The sequence below is a fragment of the Plasmodium yoelii genome, assembly GCF_900002385.2.
Source record: "Plasmodium yoelii strain 17X genome assembly, chromosome: 9".
NCBI classification, from domain to species: domain Eukaryota; phylum Apicomplexa; class Aconoidasida; order Haemosporida; family Plasmodiidae; genus Plasmodium; species Plasmodium yoelii.
In genome coordinates, this window is record NC_036181.2 from 507,142 (window position 1) to 530,729 (window position 23,588).

General features: G+C 20.7%; 4 protein-coding genes across 4 annotated transcripts; 3 read left to right on the top strand and 1 right to left on the bottom strand.

Annotated features, from left to right (window-relative positions):
- Window positions 1-63: 63 nt before the first annotated feature.
- PY17X_0910600 (conserved Plasmodium protein, unknown function) lies at window positions 64-6,273 on the top strand (the record flags this gene model as incomplete). The annotated part of the gene is made up of 1 exon (XM_022955938.1): window positions 64-6,273. The coding sequence occupies one exon, from the start codon at window positions 64-66 to the stop codon at window positions 6,271-6,273; it is 6,210 nt and encodes a 2,069-aa protein (XP_022812150.1).
- Window positions 6,274-7,403: 1,130 nt separating this feature from the next.
- PY17X_0910700 (uncharacterized protein) lies at window positions 7,404-8,921 on the top strand (the record flags this gene model as incomplete). Its single annotated transcript, XM_724834.1, has 1 exon — window positions 7,404-8,921. One exon carries the CDS (start codon window positions 7,404-7,406, stop codon window positions 8,919-8,921), a length of 1,518 nt encoding a protein of 505 aa, XP_729927.1.
- Window positions 8,922-9,522: 601 nt separating this feature from the next.
- On the bottom strand, window positions 9,523-11,313 carry PY17X_0910800 (conserved Plasmodium protein, unknown function; the record flags this gene model as incomplete). Its single annotated transcript, XM_724833.2, has 1 exon — window positions 9,523-11,313. One exon carries the CDS (start codon window positions 11,311-11,313, stop codon window positions 9,523-9,525), a length of 1,791 nt encoding a protein of 596 aa, XP_729926.2.
- A 1,976-nt stretch (window positions 11,314-13,289) lies between these two features.
- On the top strand, window positions 13,290-15,890 carry PY17X_0910900 (AAA family ATPase, putative; the record flags this gene model as incomplete). The annotated part of the gene is made up of 7 exons (XM_022955940.1): window positions 13,290-14,283; window positions 14,415-14,711; window positions 14,810-14,916; window positions 15,004-15,072; window positions 15,322-15,353; window positions 15,455-15,557; window positions 15,750-15,890. 7 exons carry the CDS (start codon window positions 13,290-13,292, stop codon window positions 15,888-15,890), a joined length of 1,743 nt encoding a protein of 580 aa, XP_022812151.1.
- Between the last annotated feature and the right edge of the window lie 7,698 nt (window positions 15,891-23,588).

The window sequence follows — 23,588 nt, forward strand, 5'->3', positions numbered from 1 at the left end:
CACCACATATGTATACACAACTTTTATTTAGCTTGATGGGCTTTCCCCAAGTATATTAAAATAATGCCAGCAGATAAACTTAGAATTGCATGTTATGGTGATAAAAACATTCTAAAAAATGTAGAATATTTTTTTAAGGATGATTTTTATGAAATACATGATGTAAAATTAGACGAAAAAATAAACACAATACGAGTTAATTTACAATATGAATATTATAACAATCCAATAACCGATTATTTTAAAAATGAAGAAAATGGATCAACTGAAAAAGCTTTTATTTATATTTATTTTTTATATTCAGAAAATTTAGAAGAGTATAAAAATGAAAAGGAATATTTATTAAATAGATATAAAGATTGTATAAATGAAGAAAATGAAGATTGTATATTTATATATTTATACAATTTAAGTGATAATGTAAATGAAATAAAAAATATAAAAAAAATAAAATCCGATTTTAGTTCTAATAGTTATAAAACTATCAAAATATTAAGTGTCCCAATAATTAAAAATGAAGAATATGATACTAATGAAAAAGTTAAAGAACTTTATGAACATTTTAAAATCAGATATATTGATCACATCAAAATATGTATTGAAAAAAAATACCATTCCATTAAAAGCTCATATAACAAAAGCATTAATATTTTTTTAAGCTATGTAGAAATAAAGAAAAAAGTTATTCTGGAAAAAAAAAAAAAAAAATTTTGTATACCCAACATACGTGTAGAGGGAATTGAACCAAATGATATATCAGAAGAAAAAGCAGAAACAAAGCTTAGCGAAAAAGCAGAAACAAAGCTTAGCGAAAAAGCAGAAACAAAGCTTAGCGAAAAAGCGGAAACATATCATAACGATATAGCTGAATTTGTCGCGTTTTATAAAAATCATAATATTTTTTCATTTTGCAATGAATGTGTAGATATAAATTTTTTTTTACAAAAAAATGATGTTCATTCTTATATAAACAGAATCGAATTTGTTACAGATTATGATGAACAATTGTATTTAGACATGTATGATATTTTTTTATCAGTTTTTATGTGGGGAGAAAATTTATGTGCGTTATATTTAAAATTAAATCTTTTTAAGAAATGTTATATGATATATAGCAATATTCAAAAATTATTTTTTAAGCATCTCAATGTTTATATAAAAAAAAAAAAGTGTATAATACATTCTCCGATTTTATTTGAAAAATATAAACTAGCTATAACCAGATATATATACGAAAGGAATATTTGTTCTATTCATTTGCTAGAATATATATTTTTTAAAAAATTTACTTTATTACTTTTTTTAAACAAATTTTCATATATTTCAATAAAAGCTTTAAAATTTGCTCAATTTTTTTACAAAAATAAAATTTTTATATTTATGCACAATTTTAGTACCTTTAGAAATAGCGTAAATAAATATATAAAGTATCCAAATTATATCAAATACATTCATAAAAAAATTAAAAAATATAAAAAAAAAGAGCTAGCCAAAAAAAATATCGAGGCAAAAGAGGAAATTTTTAAAGACGATATAATAAAGGACAAATCGGAAAATCTAAGTGATTTTGTTGAAACTTGTCAAAAGAATGTCAAAAAAAATGAGTCCACAAAAGAGGATACTGTTGATCATGGGGATAAAATAGTGAAGGAAAATGCAAACCAACATGAAAGCACCCCCTACAATCATAATGATGATAATGACAATAACAATAATAATAATGATGATAATAATAATGATGATAATAATAATAATGACAATCATAATAATAATGACAATAACAGCAGTAGTAAAGAAATGCACAAATTGAACAATGCTTTGATAAGAGAGCTTAATGAGATATTTAGCCAAAATGATAGTGACGAAATATTAAGTGCAGAAAATATACTGAAAAAAATGATTATAAATAAACAAAATTGTAAAAATGAAGAAAATAATGAATCTAAAAATGGGGAACATACAGAAACAGAAAATATTTTATACTCAAATGAACCACAAATTAATAATGAAGTTTTTTGTGATATATTTAAAAACGAAGATGAAAAATTGTTGTTTCTTTTAAATTGTTGTTTTATAAATAAAGAAAAATTTTTTTCAATTTATTTTTACAATCTTGGAAATTTAATTAAATTTCTTTTTGAACGTAAAAGGGATTTACACACTGATAAAAATACAAATAAAATAGATCACAAAACAAAAGAAAATGGAGAAAAAAATGTTAAGCATAAAAATACAAATATCAGTAAATATTTATCTCTCCAAAAAAATATCATGAAATTAGGTTATAAAAAAAATTCTTCAAAAAATAAAAAAAAATCGAAATCAAAGCTTCAAATTGAAAACCGCAAAGAATCGAGTTTTGTAGAAAACTCATCTTCCGATTGTTCGGATTTTACTTCTTCTACACTTAGTGGAAAAAGTGAATCCAAAAATAACGACAAAATTTTTCTTTACACAGATTTTAGTATTAATGTTTCGAATATATTTAAATTGTCTTTTATTATTTTAAAGAACATACTTAATATGAGCACTAATAGTTTTAACAACATTGAAAGGAATATAAACAATTTTGGATTTAATGAAATAAATAATCAAAAAATATACTTGTTCAGTTTTTTTTATAATTATTTAGAAGAAAAAAAATTTGAAAAATACATAGAAAGTGTAATTGAAGAAGAAATTAAAGAAAATAAAAAAAATATTTATCATAGTTTTCCGATTTATCATATTAAAGCATTTTCTAAAGACAATAATAAACATAAAAATTATTTATTAATAAATATTATGAATAAAATTATTAATTTATATTCAAGAAAACACAAAAATATATATATTATAAATAAGTTTTTTTTAGCTATATTATTATTTGAAAATAAATTATATAAAAAATCGTTTAATATTGTTAGAAAAATTATTGAAGAATCACCATTTCATTTTCTTACACAATTGTGTATGCAACTTTTATTGTTTCATGATTTAAATAATAAATTTTATCATTTTTGTGCTTCATATTTTTTAGCAAACAAATATACTAAAATTATATCTTTTAAGAATGTTAATATTAATTTCACTTCTTTTCAAAATTATGAATTTGATTTATTTTCTATGACTAGCCAAAATTCGATTTTAAAGCTCGAGCAAAATAAAAACTACTATATAAATTTTTACAACGCATTAGAAAAAGATATAATAACGCTTAATTTATTTTTTAAGAAAGAATTAAAAGATATTAAAAAAAATGAAGAAAACAAAAATTTCCCTTTTGATGGTAATAAAAAAGAGATACAACTTTTAGAAGGAAAAAATAATAACACAAATAAAATTTCCATAACACATAACGAATCAAATCAAAATAAGTTGAAATTTCTAATAAATAAAAATAAATTAATAAAATTAGAAACTAAAAAATTTTGTAAAGATAATTATTATTTTGATATAAATAAAAAATTTTTAAATAGTTTAAAAAAATATAATTTTTCCGTTTCCAAAAATGAAAAAAATAATATATTTTATATGCCAACAGAAGATATTAAAATATTTGTTCAGTCTGATTATAATCTATATATGTTTGTGTCTAATATGACTTTTGGGCTTAATAAAAAGGAAGCATATGAAAAGAAAAATATAACATCTTCATGTGATAATATAAATGATATTAAAAAGGAATATAATATAAATAAGTATACGAGTAAAAATAATTCTTTTAAAATGTACCACCTTGATACATTATTGGCTAGTAAAATAAAAGAATATGCAGAAAAAAAAAAAAAAAAAAAAAAAAATATGGAAACTAAGACAGACAAAATTCAAGAAAATATATCCTCTAATAAAACCAATAATGCAATCAAAAAAAATATACGTGTTAAAAATGTGTGTGCTGAATATGATGAATATTTAGATTTATTCATTTTTTCCGCATTTACCAAAAATTTGAATGTTAATAATATAATTTTACAATTATATAGTGAAGAAGAAAATAAATATTTATACATAAAATATTCTGAAGGAAACTATATAATTAGAGATGGATTAAATTTAATAAAATTAAATATAATTAATATTCTTGAATCTAATAAAATTAAATGGGAAAATTTCTGTTATAAAGTCAAATATGTTTTTCTTAAAATCAAAAATTTTTCTTTTTATCAAAAAATAGGAATATTACCTAACGATAATTTAATAACCTCCTTTATAAAAACATATGTTAATTTTATAACCAACAATAATATATTAATTAATAAATATAATAGTTATACCTCTTTTTTTTTAAATCAATTAATATCACCTCTATATATTAAAATAAAAACTTTAAATTCAATTCTAAATTGTAAAATAAGTTCATCCTATATAAATAAAACATCACTAGTATACGATAATATAAACTATGTTAAACTAGTTATAAAAAAAAGACAAAAAAATAAAAATCTTTCCGAAAATAGTGATATAACTTATGATGAGGCTGATGAAGTAAACAGTCTTGATAAGAATATATCAGAAAATAATTCTAATAATATAACGGAAAAATTTATTCGAGTTTCAGTTAAAAATAAAAACAAAATAAATGAATGTAATGATATTAAATTATATAATACAATTGATAAAGATGAAATATTGTTTGTAGATTTAATAACTTTTTATATTGAAAAAAATGAAAATATAGATATAGATGATCTTAAAATTTTAAATAATCAAGAAATTAATATGATTAAACATAAGGACATAAATTATTATTCACCAATTAATATGAACGAATATATTGATGAAGAAACTGAGGGTAACGATTATAATGACAGTAATATTGAATTTAACGAAAAGTCAGAAAATTGTTCGAATAAAAAAAAAAATAATAATTTTGAAAAGAAGATACAAAAGACAGAAGCAATAATCTCGTTCATACCACGTCGAAAAATAGACAATGAAATTGATTCTTTTGAAAATAGTGAAAAAAATGTGAATGATAATTTATATAAAAAATTATATAAAAATTCTTGTTCAAACTTAGACATAATAGAAATAAAATGTATAATAAATAATGATATATGTGGAAAAAAAAGAAAAAAAAAAAAAACAGATATATATAAAATAGAACAAGTTAATTATATAGGAGAAATTAAAATTAATAATTTTATTAATCATGATGAAGCATTAACATACACACATTTAAATAATAAATTAATTGTTCAAAAAAAATTTAAACTTGTAAATATTTTTAAGGAAAAAATAAATACATATAGATCAAAAAATGGAATGTTGTATGAATTAATATTAAATTTAAATAATAATAATTATTCAGTATTTTTAAAAAAATTCAACATAAAAATATTAAAAAAAAATATTACTCAAATCAAAAATGTTAAAATTTTTTTTTTAAATAATGAACAAAATGAGGATTTCGATTCCAAAAGTTTGCAAAATGAAATTAACGCATTTCACTTAAAACCTCCAAAAATGGATATAATTAATGATGATACTGAAAAAAACATAGAAATGTTAGAAGAAAATGATATAAAATCTTCTAATCATATAACAAATTATGGAAAAGAAATCTGTAATAGTTTTAACGCAAATATAACTGATAAAGAAAGTGACGAAATAAAAAAAAACAGCTTTTATGACGAAATTTCTATTAATAGCTGGATTAAAGGGGGGGAAAGCATTTTTTTACTTTTTGAAGTAGAATATAAAGACACATTTGATAAAGAGGATAATTTTATAAATCATTTAAAATATGAAAATTCTATTGGACATATAAATATATCATATGAATATAAAAATCAAAATATTTATAAAATATACAAACATGAAAAAAATTATAAAAAAATATATATATATAATTTACTTGTATTTATCCCACAATTTTTATTATCAATTGATGCTCATTATGATATACCCAAAACTGGAATACTTCATAGCAATATAAATGTTAATATTATATTATCTAATAAAATAAATGAAGATATATATATAAAACATTTTGTGTGTATAGATAATAATAATGATGAAAAAAAAAATAATCGCGACACAAAATATAATTGGCTAATAAGTGGATTTAAAAAACAAGTAATTTGTATACCAAAAAATTCATCACATATTATAAATTTAATGTTAATTCCTTTGAAAATTGGGTTAATTAATTTTCCACCCATTTCTTATTTTATAAAATTAAATAATAATTGGGTTGAAATAACACAATTTTTAAATAAAAGTGATAATTTTCAAGTAATAATTTCACCACCCCTTAATATTACCCCACAAATATGGCAACTTATGTAAAATTTACATCATTCAATATTTTATTTATTTTGCTTTTTCATTTGTTTATTTATTTTTTTATGTTATTTTATTTTATTTCAATTTCGCAACGTCTTGATGTATTAACACGATATAATGCGAAATATACAATTTCGATTTTTTAAAATTAAATCAAAATTTTCCATAATGTTATCACAATATTGCATTATATTATGCCTTCCATTTTTTAATTAGTAATTTATTCATAATGTGTGTATATAATTATTTTATTTATTTCCATACATGTGAATTATTTCACTAAAATATTGCTTTCGAAGGATGTTGTAATAAAAACATGTATATACCCCATGTGCTTGTATTTGTTTCAAGCATATATATAATACTACTCATATATATGACGTGATTTTTTTTTCTATTTTTTTTAAATATTAATATAAATTAATATTCTTAAAATGTAATTTTGTGTATTTAAATAAACCTATTTATTTCATTTATAATTTCATTTATAATTTCATTTTTTTTGATAATATGAAAAATTGGCGTAACAAATATTTTGTCGATTTTTTTTAATACAAAACTTAGCTGTTTCCACTTACGAATTTCGCCAATTTAGGAAAATACTCTCATGGCATAGTAAAGCATTACTATTGCTACTGCTTTGTTACTATTGCTACTGCTTTGTTACTATTGCTACTGCTTTGTTAATATTGCTACTGCTTTTTATTATTATTGCCGTTATTATATCCCATCACTTTTTAAGATATTTAATAAATAGAATTGTGCATCATATAATGCTATTAAACAAAATAAACGACCTAACAAATAAAGAGTAAATATGTACAAGGAAAAACATACATAAATCGATGAACATTATTTCCAAATTAAAATATTTTTACACTAAATAGTATCTTCTGCTCAGCTTCAAATTTTTAAAAAATTTAACTCAAATAGTAATAAACTCACGTAAAGCTAAAACATATTAATTTTTTTTTTCTCATATGATTTCGTCCTATATAATAGGCATTGAATTCACACACACTTTAGTATACATTTTGCATTGGTTAAATAAATCCTTAAACATATTTAAGATAAACTATTAAAAAAAAAATTTTGAGAAAAAAGTAGGGACGCTATATAAAAGCGAAAGAACAATGATTCTGTGTGGCATGTTGTGTGTGCCTCGAAACTTAAAAAATATAAAATACAGAAAAAAAAATAATTTTGTTTTTTTTAGAAAGGATTTTTTTTCGAGTGAAAATAAACATTTTAAAATTGGAATAATCGGTGGAGGTCCATCTGCTTTATATTGTTGTAAATTTTTTTTAAAAAATGAAAAAATAAAGGTTGACATTTTTGATAAATTACCTAACCCATATGGGCTTATAAGATATGGAGTAGCACCTGATCATATAAGTGTAAAGAATATATATAAAACATTTAATCCAGTTATTATAAATAATAGATATCGATTTTTTGGAAATGTAAATATTGGTATTGATATAAAAATAGAAGAATTACGAAATTATTATAATGCAATAATTTTTTGTTGTGGAGCTTCTGAACCCTTTTTTCCACAAATACCATATGTCAAAAAAATAGATTCTAAAGAAAATGAGAATTTTCCTGATATATTTCATGCAAGGGATTTAATATATTTTTACAATAATTATTATGATGATATACGATGTAAAAAAATAGATAATTATTTAAATTCTTTTGAAAATTTTTCAAATTCAGTTATTATTGGGAATGGGAATGTATCATTAGATATTGCCAGAATCCTTATAAAACCTATAGATGAATTAAATAAAACAGATATTAATCATAATTATTTAAATTCTATAAAACGACATCGAATTAATCATGTTTATATAATAGGAAGACGAGGATACAAACAAACATCATTTACAAATGCAGAATTAAGAGAATTATTCTCATTAGGTAATGTAAAAGTCATCTTAAATAAAAATAATTATGACATGTGCTCTTATTTTAATGGTCATAATAATAATGGAAATTTAGACGAAGATCATGAAAATTCTAATATGCGAAATAGACAAAATAAACTTTTTTTAAATATGGTTCAAAATTATCAAGAGCTTGAAAAAAATAAAGATTTATATAATAAATATAAAATTATAGAATTTATTTTTTGTCATCAAATTAAAAATATATATCCAATTAACGATCATATAAAAAATGTTGAATTTGAAATAAATAAAAATTTTAAAAATAATAATACCAACTCGGGCTACAAAAAATCTATATCAACACCATTACTTATATATGCTACAGGTTTTAAAAAAAACACATTTTCGGAAAATTTATATAACCAATCTATTCAAAAATATAAAGAGGATATTTTAAAAAATAATTTTGGAATATTCCGAGCTGGTTGGTTTTCTACCGGACCTAAAGGAAATATAGCTAGCCAAATTATTACATCTAAAAATATCGCTTTGACTATTTCTAACTTTTTAGAAAAGGCAACCACATTCTTCGATAATGATATAACTCATTTACTAAATAAAAAAAAAATACAATTTATTCCTTTTGATCATTGGAATTATATTCAAAATTTAGAACAAAAAGGAATTACACCAAAACAATATCCGGGAAAATTTTCAACCATAAATGAAATATTGGGAATATTAAATGAAAGAAAATGAAGAGTTAAGACAAGTTAGCATCTAATACTTTTTTTGTGTGTAATATTTCACTGGAATATAAAATAAAGACCATAATATTCTACTCTTCTTATTTTTCTTTTTTTGCTTTAAACGCACATGTATCCATTTATTACATTCTATCAATACTTTTATTATCTATTTATGCATTTATATTCGTATTAATACACTGAATATGTGTACTTCCAATATTTTTTTGTTTTTTTTTTGTTTTTTTCATTTATTATTTAAAAAAATATTTATTGTTTAAAGCAACATAAAGAATTGTAAAGGTTTTAAAAAATATATCGAAATAAAAATATGAAAAATTAAAATGAAGTATTATTTAAAAAAATGAAGAGAAAAATTTAAAATAAAAAATTGATATCCAAATAAATATTATTGTTTATGTCCGTTGCAATCATATATGTTAACATGTAATGTGTAGTATTCCTGTATATTACCAATATTGTTGTCGAATTTATCACATGTATATTTACCTTTTTAATCAAACTAGAGCTAATTTTAAAAAATGTTATTCAATAATACAATAAAGAAAAATAATGATGTATAATTTATCAAAATATTATCTCCTATGTTATTTTTATTTTTCTTTATATAATTTATACTTACGAAAAGCTTCTTTTACAAAATTTTTGTTTCGTGGAATGACATGACCATCCTTTACTAACATTGCATCAAAATCAAAATTATTTTTTTGTCTTATTGGGTTAACTTTGAAAATTGGAAGTTTTATTTTTTCATCTTTTACATTTGTGCAAATGCTATGTATTCGTTTTGTATTTATTCTTCTATTAATTTTGTTAACCCCATTAATCATGCCAACAGAAAAATTCGGTTTCTGTCTTATTACGTTGGTTGGCTTTATTATTATATTATTATCATTGTTTTTTTTTAAATTAATGGTATTTTGGTTGTATTTATTTTTATTATATATATCAACCCTTTTTGGTAATAAACCCAAATCTTTATTTTTATATGAATTATACTTACCTTTTATATAATTTTCTTGATTCGATAAAGAAAATTTACGTGATCTTTCATTAAAATTACTAATTTTCTCCTTTAAACTATTTTTTATATCATATTTATTATCATTGTGATATGTAGAATTATAACCTCTATTTGAAATTATTGATGATCTAATCCCCATTTTTAGGCTTCTATAGTTATTAATTTTATTTTCTTTATTATAAGAACCATTTTTAGATTCATTTCTATTTTGAGGATTTTTTTTTAAAATATCAAGATCATTACTATCTGGATCGCTATTAAAAATATCTAAACTGTCTCGTCCCAAATTGGAAATTGTGTTATTACTATCCTTTTTAATATATACAATTTCCTGTTCATTTTCTGTTTCGTTTCCTAATTTTTCTTGTGATTCTCCTGTTACACTTCTTTCACTATCATAGTTAGAATATGAACGATTATTTTCCAAATTACACAAATAGAATGGCCGAATTTTTTTTTGCAATACTTTGATATTTTCCTTGTATGGGGTACATACCTTTGAAGACATACTATGCAAGGTTTTTCTTTTATCCATACTATATCCATTTTTTGGATGAATTCCTTCATTTTTAATAAAATCACAATTTTTTTCGGATTTTGAATTAAGTTTATTAACATTTTCCTTTCTTAACTTTTTTATGTTTTCACTATACCTCAAATTACATTCAGACGATTTATGGTCATTTTCGGATTTATTTTTATCATTGATTTTCATAATTTTTGATAATTTGGATTCATTATTAAATATATTATAATATTCATTAGGTAAATCATAATCATATTTAAATATTTGTGCATTTTTTTTTTCATGTTCTATCTTAGTGTCTATTTCTTCATCACATTCTTTTCCACATTCCATTTTTTTGAAATGGTCAAATTTCGTTTCTACTTTTTTTTTTACATCGATTTTTTCTATTTCGTCATCTGTTATTAATTCTTTTGTATTTATCTCTTTTTTTTCCAAATCAGGTTTATATTCCTTTACTGAATCTTCATTTTCTTCGCTTAAATTACATGAATAAAAATCGCTTTCTCCTTTTTCTTCTTCTAATTCTCTATTTCTTCTTTCTACATAATCAAAGAAATTACATGCTTTATCACTATATTCAACTTTTGTATTATTTTTTAATTTATCATTTCTATTAAGTCTTTTTTCATCGCGAGATTTGTCAGATTCGATTGTTCCCTTTATTTCATAATCATTATAATATTCCTTTGGTTTTACATTTAAGTAATTGCTAGTGTGATATTCATTTCCATTCATTTTTTTTAAACTATCCGAATTTTTTGAAAAATCAAAATTTTCTGAGTTATCACCATTTTCTTCAAAGCTATGATTTGTGCTTATAGATAAGTTCATATTATTATTAATTTTGATTTTATTTTCTGAATGTTTTACATATGATTTCTTTTTTTTTAAGGACTCATCATTTATTAAATACATTCTTGCTTTTTCCCCGTCGAAATAAATATTAACTGGCCTGGTGGTATTTAAATATGTTATAAATTAAATGAGCAATCCCAATGAAAGCATCCCATTTTTGAAGGAATTTATATTTTCCTTTTTAAATTTTGCAATAATTCCTATTATTTTTTGAAACGTGAATACTTACATGTGTATATATATGTACATTCATAATAATTTTATGTTCCCTTCTGTCTACATATTTATTTTATACACTTGAAAAATCTTTTATTTATATTATATTGACTTTTGTACGATTTGTTCGTTTTTAAATGTATTGGTTACATAAAATTATAAAGAAAAAAAGTCTATTATGTAACTTTGGGGTTAGAACAAATTTTATTATATTTTTGCTATTTAATATTTAAAAACCGTGACATAAAAAATAAAATATCTTAAAAATATGTGAAACAAATTATCACTTTTAAACAACATCAATTGAATATAAAATGAATGCAATTTTATTTTGTCGTTTTTTTTCTTAGTATAAAAATAAAATAATTTAAGACAATTTTACCAAAAAATTAATTAAAAAGACAACAAATATAAAATTATTTAAAATAATGATTAAATAAAATAATTTTTTGTCAATTCATTCGATAATTAATAAATTTGCTTAAAACGCACACAAAATAAAAAATGAAAAAAAGCTATATTTTATTTTTTATATAAAAATAAAATATGACTGTTCAGAAAAAGTTGTTCCATTATTTTTTTTTTAATTTGGTCTTACAAAAATAGCCACATAACGGTCTTTTTTTGTGTTGAAGAACAAAATTGTCACCAATATGTGTATATACAAATTTTCACTACTTTTAAATACGTAAATTATAAAAAAATTAGATAAATCGAATTACATTTCACATAATAAATATATATGTAAATAGTGGTATACTACTTGATTGAATTAATTATTGAGATTTATCCTCAAATAAAAAATTTTCTCCTTATCTAAAGTGGCAAATCGTATAAATTCCTTATAAAATAAAATGAATGAAGAAACAATGTTTTACACAGGATAATTATTAAACTTAAAATATATGTAAAGAAATATGTTAACAAATCCAAATATTACACTAACTTTATTGCAATACTTCATGTTTCTCTGTTTGAATCATGCATGCTATCTCAGTTTAATTATTGATACACTATATTATAATTTCCGAATATTGTTCAAACAAATATAATTTTTTACAAAATTTACCTTATGCTTATTGAATATTTTAAAAGTATGTACTTCTTATTCTACTCATAAAAATATAGCCATAGCATAGAATGGTACATTTATTTTTTTTTCCATTCTAGTATCATTATCTTTTTTTCTTATAATTCAACATTGCTGAACTTTTTTGCTTTTCTTAATACTAAAAATAGAGATTATTCTAAATAAAATGGATTTAATATTGTTCAATTCATTGCAGTATGTACATCCGTTGTAACATTTTTTAATAAAAAATTGCTCCGATATAAAGCTCCTGCAAGTTTTTATTTAATAAAAAAATGATTACGAAACGATATGCTAGACATGCTTATATTTCTTAATATATTTTTTCTATATATTAATGTTCTTAAAAAATAATGCGCTTTAATATTAAACTCTTGACTAAAGCATAGATTAAACAAAAATTCCATATTCACCCTCAAAAATATATAATGTGTAATTTTCCGATAAAATGTGAATTATATATAAATGGATAAATAATGTATATACAGGGATATTTTCGTTAAAATGAAAAATTTATAATGATATGATTAAGATAAAAAATCGTATAAATTGTACAAAAATAGCAATAAAATTTTGTAGAACGTATTTAGAGTTTTACAAAAAAATATTTTTTCATATAATTCGTCTATATTTATACTGGAAAATAATGAATATTAATGAAGAAAAAAGGATTCCGTTATGTTGTGAAATTTGCATAAAAAATGAAAAAGATATATCAAATGAAATAATAAAAGTAGCAGCACACAAATGGCTGTTTTCGCTCGGAATAACAATAACTTTAGGTCGACATGATCCAAATAAGATAATGTGTGAAAAATTAAGTAATTATTGTGAATATATAGTTATTGAGCCAGCTGTACCTATAAAAATTGTAAAGGAATATAACGAAAATTGTGAAAATAATATTTATGGGACATTATACACTACACATTACTCAGTTTATGAAACCAATTCACATATAAATATAAATGATAATAAAAAAGATATAGACAATATAAATATATTAAATTCTTATGAAAAAAAAAATTATGAAAATATATATAATGATAATAATTTAAAGTTAAAAAAACAAAATACTTCAAATGGGTTTAATACAAGCAATTTAGTTAGTTCTCTTGCTACAACACAAAGTATTGCCTATTCATTTCCTATGGTTAATGATATAAAAAATAAAGACACCATAAAATATCCGTCTAATTTATTATTTACTGTACCTATTATAGGTGAAAAATCAATATCTTCCATGGAAGAAGATCCAATAATTTTACCGAATTTTTGTTGTGTAGTAAATGTAGTTACATATTATAAAAATGATGATTTTATGGAAGAACAATTTAATGAACCAAGTGAAAATGAAGATGAAGAAAAAAAAAATATTCCAATTTATGCTCAATATATATTACCACATCCACGTTTTCATAAATTATGGGATAGTTTATACTATGAAGAAAATATAAAAAGAGATTTACTCGAATATGTATCTGCTTTAATGTTATTTGCATCGAAAAAAATTGATTGCAATTTAATCAATTATAATCATCTAGTCTTGTTATATGGCCCTCCAGGCACAGGGAAAACATCTTTGTGTAAAGCCCTAGCCAATAAAATATGTATTCGTTTATCTAATATGTACACAACAGGTTGTATAGGCATATAATATTATTCGTTACATTTATGAGGGTTCAAAATATGAATATATACCTTTATGTTATACTATTATATTTCTTCAATTATTTATTTTATTATATTTATATTTTCATATAATTTACAGGAATATTGATAGAACTAAATGCTCATACACTGTTTTCAAAATGGTTTAGCGAATCTGGGAAGCAAGTATTAAAATTATTTAATAAAATTAAAAAAATTATTAATGAATATGAGGAAAACGATGTTTTTATATGCTTATTAATTGATGAAGTCGAAAGCTTATCAGCTGATAGAAAAAAATCTATGGATGGAACAGAACCTTCAGATAGTATAAGGGTTGTTAATACATTATTAACACAAATAGATTCTTTAAAATATTATAATAATACTTTATTGCTAACTACATCTAATATATCAGGTAGTATCATGCAATATATATCTAATAGGATATGCATATAAAAATGCAAAAGTTTGAATCTATTCGCTTATGTATATATGTATGTTTTCATTTTTCAGAAATGATTGATGATGCTTTTATTGACAGAGCTGATTTGAAACAGTTCATTGGATTACCAAATGAAGAGTGCCGATATGAAATTTACAAGGACTGTATAGGCGAATTAGTAATTATTTTCATTTTTTCCTATTTAATTATTTGCATGTTGTTCATTTCATTCCATATATACAAGCAACATTTTATAATTGTATAGATCGAAAAAGGAATAATTAACTATTGCTCCAAAATCCCAAGTTACCAAAGAATTACGAAATTGTTAAAAGTAAATATTCAATGAAATATATATTACCAATTTTATAATTATGCAATCTTTTCCAATCTTTCCCAATCTTTCCCAATCTTTCCCAATCTTTCCCAATCTTTCCCAATCTTTCCCAATCTTTCCCAATCTTTCCCAATCTTTCCCAATCTTTCCCAATCTTTCCCAATCTTTCCCAATCTTTCCCAATCTTTCCCAATTTTTCCCAATTTTTCCCAATCTTTCCCAATTTTTCCCAATCTTTTTTCACAGAATGAAAAGGAAAAATCCAAAGACGAATATGTGTAACCATTTAACTCAACTACAAATATATGTTGCTCCATAAAATATTCATATTTTTATCTTTTAAATAAATATTAATCTTTTTAATAATTATATATATTAGATATGGGAGTAAATTAATGGAGTGCGCTAAAATGAGCAGTGGGTTTAGTGGACGATGTTTGAGAAGGATCCCATTTCAAGCTTATGCTTATTTTTGCCAAGCTGTAATATGAAAAATATAGGAACTTGTATATATCAAATAAATTTATTATTTATTATACATTCATATAAAAATTTATAATAAAAACAACTTTACGTAAAATAATGCTTATAAGAACATATATATGTATATAAATTTAATGAAATGAAAATTTTTTGATATTTTTATCATAAATAATATTATTATATTTTTTTAGACCCTGCGCTTTTACAATTCGACAAATAATAATGACCACAATGTTTTAATTTCTTTGAACGATTTTTTGTTGGCACTTCATAAGGCCGTCCAAAAGGAACTTATGTGTAAAGATATATTACTTGATCAAAAAAATAAATGAGTTATAAAATTCGTTATCTATTCGAATTTAAACCCAAAAGAAGCCTACATTATACTGGAACAATGTATGAACAAACATGTCAATAAAATTTATAATTTAATATTATTGGGGAAATTATCCATTACATAGAAAGAACAGTTTATGCTTTTTATTATGAAATATACAATTTTTTTTATTTCAATTATAATTTAATATTTTTTCTCTTTCATTTTGTATTTGTTCATATTTATATATTCTCTTATTTTTTAATAATATTTAAAAAAATATATTTAGATTATTAAAAATAGTTAGATTGGGCAGCCATGCTAACTATAAAGCCATACATTAACCATATTACTATCTACATCATGTTATTTATTCATTTTCATTTAGTTGAAAATATATATTATACACACACTTAAACACTATTGTGGGTTAAAGATTGGGATCATATGTTTGTTCTATCTCAAACATATGATTTCCACAAATTAAATAACATAAAATAATTATTATAATTTTTCAAAATATTCAAAATATTCCAAAACATATCCCTTTCTTAATACAATAGTAAACAGTCTATTTACATAGGAACATACAATTTTTCAAATTTAATAAAAAATGTGACTATTTAACAATCTTATTATAATACAGGATGTATGTATTTTTCCCCTTATTCTTTTAAATTTTATATTATCAATTAAATAATAAAATATAATTTTACTATTTTTGTTTCTTTCTACAATTGTAGTTTAAATTAAATAATTATATTTATAAATACATACAAAAGTACAATTATTAATGTATATTTATTTCGAAAAATGAAAAAAAAAAATTCACATACTGTATATAAACCAGTATACATATTCTTACGCACATAGAAATTGTTAATTTTAAAAAAGGTTAAAAACATGCTGATTAGAAAAGGAAACTAATGGGGATAGATTCTTAATTGGTATATTTTTGCTTAATATAAATAATCCCTTATAAAATAAAAATATAATATTAAAGATAATTATTTGTAGTTATAAATATATATATATCCCCAAATTATGCGCAATTAAGTGTTTTTAAAAAGAAAAACCATGCTTAAGATAATAACATACATGTTTCAATTCGTTATTTTGAAATTTCTTATTTTCGAAACATTAAAAATTAATAAATGTTAATATATGCATGTATTCCCCTTTAAATAAAGCCATATCCATAATATATTATATATTTTCTACTATTGAATAAAAATAATTAGATAAAGATCTATTGCATGCATGCTTATAGAAGTTGTAAGTATTTCCTTTTTAAATTTGTTGGATATATGGATAAATAAATAAACATATATCTATTTCATATTTCATGTTATGTGACAAAAAATTTAGAGAATTCACACAATCTGTTAACATATAAATTTAAATATATGGATATATATTTTTCATATTTTCTCCTGAACAAATAATATATTGTTGGCTTTTATTTTGTTATTTCAGTTTTTACAATACCGTAACTCAACATATGATCCTTTTATTCATTCTAGCATAATTTAAATAACATAATAAAATAGTTGTATCTAAATATAGAAAATAGTTAGCTTAATAATGACCAAAATATGTAGATCACTATAAATAGTATTATTTTGAATAAATATATCAGCACATGTCATTTTGGAAAAACTTATATATATATATATATATATATTGGATACAGCTTTTTTGGCAATGTGGGCATAATAAATATATTTATAAACATAGTCAATGTGTATGCTAACTGCAACACAAGTTATATAAAAAATATAATGTGCATCCTAGGAAGCCGTTATTCATTTCGCCTTTAAAGATATATAAGTAAAATAAATAGAAGGTTGCAACACATGTGTACTATGAATATATACATATTATGTACACATATATTATACGGTTGAAATATAAAATAAATAACATTTAAATATGAATAAATATATATTTACGAAAATTATTTTAAAATCACCAAAAATATATGAAAAAATTAAAAAAAAAAAAATTTATTTTCTTTATAAATAAATATATGCCTACAAAAACGAAAAGATAATGTATTTTTGTTCAACTATTGTATAGAGTACAAACAATATCTCATGCTTTTTAATATATAATAAGATCAGATTTTCTTTATTTACACATAGTACATATTATATATTTGTTTAAATTTTTTACACAAATTATATTCTAATCGTATATAACATACGAAATGCATTTCAATACACATAATCATATCATAAATATATGATGTTCATATTTAAATATTGCATATTTTATAGTATTAATTACACATATTTATATATATATATAAAGTCCTAAAATATGTATTGCTTATTATTTACGATATTAAAGTATATGTAATAGTTATTTTATCTTTTCTTTTTCTTTTTTTTCATAAAATTTCTGCATTTGATTAAAATTAACAAATTACACAATGACCTTTAATTTATTGTTTTATTTTCATTTATCATTTTTTGCATATTTTTAATTTATGAAAATAAAAAAAATAGTATTTAGTTATTAATCGCAAATAACATAAAAATTGTTCCTTAAAGAACAAGAAAATAGCTAAATAATATGCACATATATAGAGAGAGGAATACATAGGATATATTCATGTAGTTACCTATCTTAATGGAATATACATAGTGCAATTATAGATTATTCTCATATATTACAGTATTGTACTGAGACGTATATAAGTATACATGTTTTTTTTTTTTTTTTTTCAGTAATACGAGAAAAATATTTTCAGATTTATTAATCTTTTTAACTATTTTGTTTACTTGCTAATGTTAGTTATATATTTTTTGTCTCTTGTGCACACAAAAAAAATATATATGCATACACGTATATATATTTAAACAAATATTTTAAATACTAGCATTTTGCAAATCTTTTTTTGTATATCTCCTCAGTAATAGTGCTTTGTGCATTATCATAATAATTTTAAGTTTGCTTATAAATATTATATATTTCATTAATTAGACATTCTTACCTTTAAAATGAATAATTTAAGTTAATTAAAATTTTTATAATTAAATAAGTTGTATATTATGGTGAGCAAAATTATTTTGTATATATAACGTAAATTCATTTAAAAAAAAATTAAAAAAAAATATGCATATAAATATTTATTTAATGATCTCATTGTATTGCAACAACATACTACCATAACCTGTACTTTTTTAGTTTCGAAAATATATATAATTTTATTTTATCATTTCTTGACCTTGTTATTTTATAGATTTATATATCTATATTATTTTTATTATTGTATTAAAAAAATGAAAATGTGTTATGCTTTTAAATTAAAAATATAAAACACACAAAAAAATAAATGAATTCAAAATTTTGGTTTTCCTTTTATAATTCCACGTTTATAGTTTCTTTCTCCTTTCCCCTTTCTTTTATATATAATTTATAATAATAAAAACAGCCCAAATTTATGAGTATAATATATAAAAAATAAGAGATTATTTTACGATTATTTTTCTTTTTATATCTATATAAATGTGCTTAAGACCAAACTTATATATTATATATGTATATTTAAATCTTTATTATTATCCTTTATTTTTTTCTCTGGCTAATATTTATGTCCATACATATTTTATTGACCATTTTTTTTTTTTTTCATTTTTTAATATATGAATATATATATAGTCATTTAAACATTACCTATAAATAATTGTCTTAAGATTTATAGAATTATAAATTTTTGTATCATAAATAATACAGTTATGTGTTTTTGCTCATTTTAAATTCGCTATGATCTTTATTGTGTATATAATATATGTTATTTTATTATAGATTTTATATTGAATATATTTTCTCGAAAAAAAATACATTTATCACACAATTTTACAATACTTATGTATACGTGGAAAAATACATGGTCACATATGTATATGACACGTTTATTATTTTATTTTTTTATTTATGTTTTTTGATATTTATTTTCCCTGTTATATATATAACATATTAAAAATTTATGTCTTTATTATGATTAAAACACTATATGTAAACTTGTTCACATATATGCATACACATATGTTGAGACCTTAACATAAGTATATATATATATATATATATATATATATATATATATATATATGCAACAGTTTACACTTTTTGTAATGTTTCCATCCGTAAAAAAGATTGTTAAAATAGTAATGTGTGTTATAGAAATATAATTACAAAAAAATTATGTATTTATATTTTCGAAAAGTGACAATTATATGAAGTTTGTTAAGTTTAACAAGGAGATCTTTTTATTTGCCAATACAATAGTTTATACATATGAATACAGCTAAGTACTTTTGAAAAGTTATATAATATAAGAATATTGGCCTATCGAAAAATATACTTTAAGTTATTAAAAAAATTCCCTTAGTTGTTTTAATAAAATATTTTTTGACATTCATTTATTTTCATCTTTATTGACGCTTGTCATTTATTTTATTATATATATTATTACCATTATTGTTGTTGTACATTTTTATTTTATTCTATTTTTAAACGCACAATTAAATAACTCATTGCATAAAAAACGTGACAACGAATTAAAACCTTTTTTTGTTGTGTACTAAAATACTATATATGCATTTTTATATTTATATATTTTTTTTTGTGTTGATTTCATCTCAATCACAAAAGTACATGGCATAGTGAATTCATCTGTATATACATAGCATACACCTTACACCTACATATTTTGTTTTAACGACATTGTATTGGATATACCTATATACATTCATATACATATAGATTACACATTTGCATATTTTTATATTTAAACTTTTCTTTTTCCATGTATATATTTTTTATCATATTCTTTTTTTTTTCATTTTTTTTTTCTTTTTTTTTTTTTTTGGGTGGAGTACCCATTACCAAAAAAGGTCAATACATAATGTTATAGCAACGCATTACAAGTTGCAACTCAACAACAAAAAAAAAAAAAAATAGAAAAAAGAATATTACGCATATAATATATATATACATTAAAATTTTTCATAGATAAACATATAATTTACACGCCAATAATAAAATAAGATAAAATATATATACATAAATACATGGATCTTTTTATCTATATATAAATGCTTGTATGAAAAATAGATATACATCAAATTATATCTAGAGTAAATTTTTATGTATCATATGCCCACACAAATAATCTACATAATTATTTACCTATTAATTTTTCAAAATACAAATACGTGTTAATTTAAAAAAGTACACAAGTATATAAATAGAGGCCGCTTTAAATTAAATCTAAATTATTAAATGATTAATACTATATGCAGATTTTGTTTATACTACAAAAAAAAATTAAAATATAAATTAAAAAAAAATAATATATATATACACCACAATATTATTATCATTGTATTATTTACATATTTTTTTGTATATCTATTTTGTTATATTAGTTGTTATTACTATATATGTACTTTTTATATAAATATTTTTGTACACATATTTGACATACATATAAGTATACATGTTTTAAAACAAAAACATCGAAACAAAAGTAAGAATAAAAATAATAAATAATAAACATTTTTTTTCTGCAAAATATGTGTTTCTTTATATAGTATTTCTAATTCTTTTACAAGTATATATTTGTTTTTTCCCAATATTCACCAAGTTTACATATGTATAACCACACAAAAATATATGATTAAAACAAAATATATATGAATAATTATGGTCTTCCATTTATATGCATGCATGTACATATTTTTCCACAATTTCATTCTGTTATCCACCATAAATATTTATTATCATTATCATTATTATTATTAATATAGGTAAAACATTGTATCTATGAATTGACGAATTTAACTTTATTTCCATATGGTAAGATTAAAAATATGCAAAAATTATAAAGCATATTCTTCTACTTAAAAATATCCCAAATTAAAAACATAACAATATTACATAATTACGTATATTATTATCCTTTATTTATATACTAATTTTTGCTAGTTTCAAAGTATATTGGTATATGTTTTGTTTTATTTTTAAGAAATATATAGTTGTAAAAGTATACATATATATACACAACATTTTGCTAATTTCTTTATTTCATCATATCTATATATATTTATATTAGTAGTAATACATAAAATACTATATATATACAACATACGTATGCATTGTATACACATAATACATATGAACTAATGAAACCAATACAAAAAACTATGCTTTTATAATATCAAGTATACCCCCCTCCACTCTGTTTTATATTTTATTAACATTTTGTAAAACCACGAAAAAAACCAAAAAAAAAAATATATATAATATATATACGAAATGATTATTATTTATCTAGTAATATAGCCATAAAAATTGTTTTTTTGCCTATCATAATATTTTTATTATTTTTATAAAAACATGCTTTGCATAAAAAATTTCATATTAACAGAATATTATATTTAGATTATGTAAATTATATTTTATATTTTTGTGATCATAAAATTTATTTATATATATGCATAAAAAATATATATTTATTACAACATTTTCATCTATTACCTATACTCCCAAAAAAATAACGAAAAGTTGGATTATGTATGAATAGTTGCTATGAATTGTATAAGTAGTATATTTTTATATAAATAGAGCGAAACAATTCTTTATATTGTATATTTAATTCGGTGTTTTAAAATTGTTAAATTAAAAAAAAAAAAAAATAAAAAAAATAATACATTAATATGACCCCCATCAATATTTAGTTTATATATTACTATGTGCGCATATAATAATATATATATTATCTCTACACCTATATCCAGCGTAGCATATATTATTTTCTTTATGTGACACTCTTGCAATATATTATGGATTTATTTAGTACAGTATATATTATTTGTGACATATATTATTCTACTAATTGAGTACAAATTTTCCTATTTTTAATTAATTTTCATGAATGTGCACTTAAACCAATTTTTCTATAACTATACAAGTACATATTTTTATCTACATAATAATATTTTCTGCATATATTACCATTATTTTATATTTTAATTTACATGGTTTTAATAATTTCAAATATATATTTTTTGTTAAATGAGGAAATATAATAATTTAAATATGAAAGTATATATATATATATATATATTTTTTTTTATAAAATTTATATCTATATAATTAAACATATTTATATAATTGGGTTATCTCCTATTTTTAATATTTATGTAATTTTGTATCATTATATATACATTACATTCATACAAGTATAATTGTAGTAACTTATTTTATAATTGTACAGTTTTAATTATATATGAAATGGTATGTAAATGCAAGTTTATTATAGCCTGCTTTATTATTTTTTATGATGAGGTATTTTGTATTATATAATAATCTATTTGCATACATAAATGAGATTGTAAAAGATTAATTATAAGTTTTTATAGACTTTTATATTAAATAAATTTGAGTAAATATTAATTTTACAGTTTTTTTTTGATTTTTTTTATAGTTATCCATGTAGGTTTGGGTATTGTTTTTTTTTTTCAATAACAACTATCTTTATAAATTTTGTTAATTAACCTTTTATTTAATTCTCTTTTAATTTCATACTCCTCATAATTTTTTTTTTAAAATCAATAGTTTTTTCTTTTTGTAATTTTATTCTATTGAATTTTCCATATATTTTTTCCAGTTATTTTTTATAGTTTTCTTTTAATAAACTAGTAAA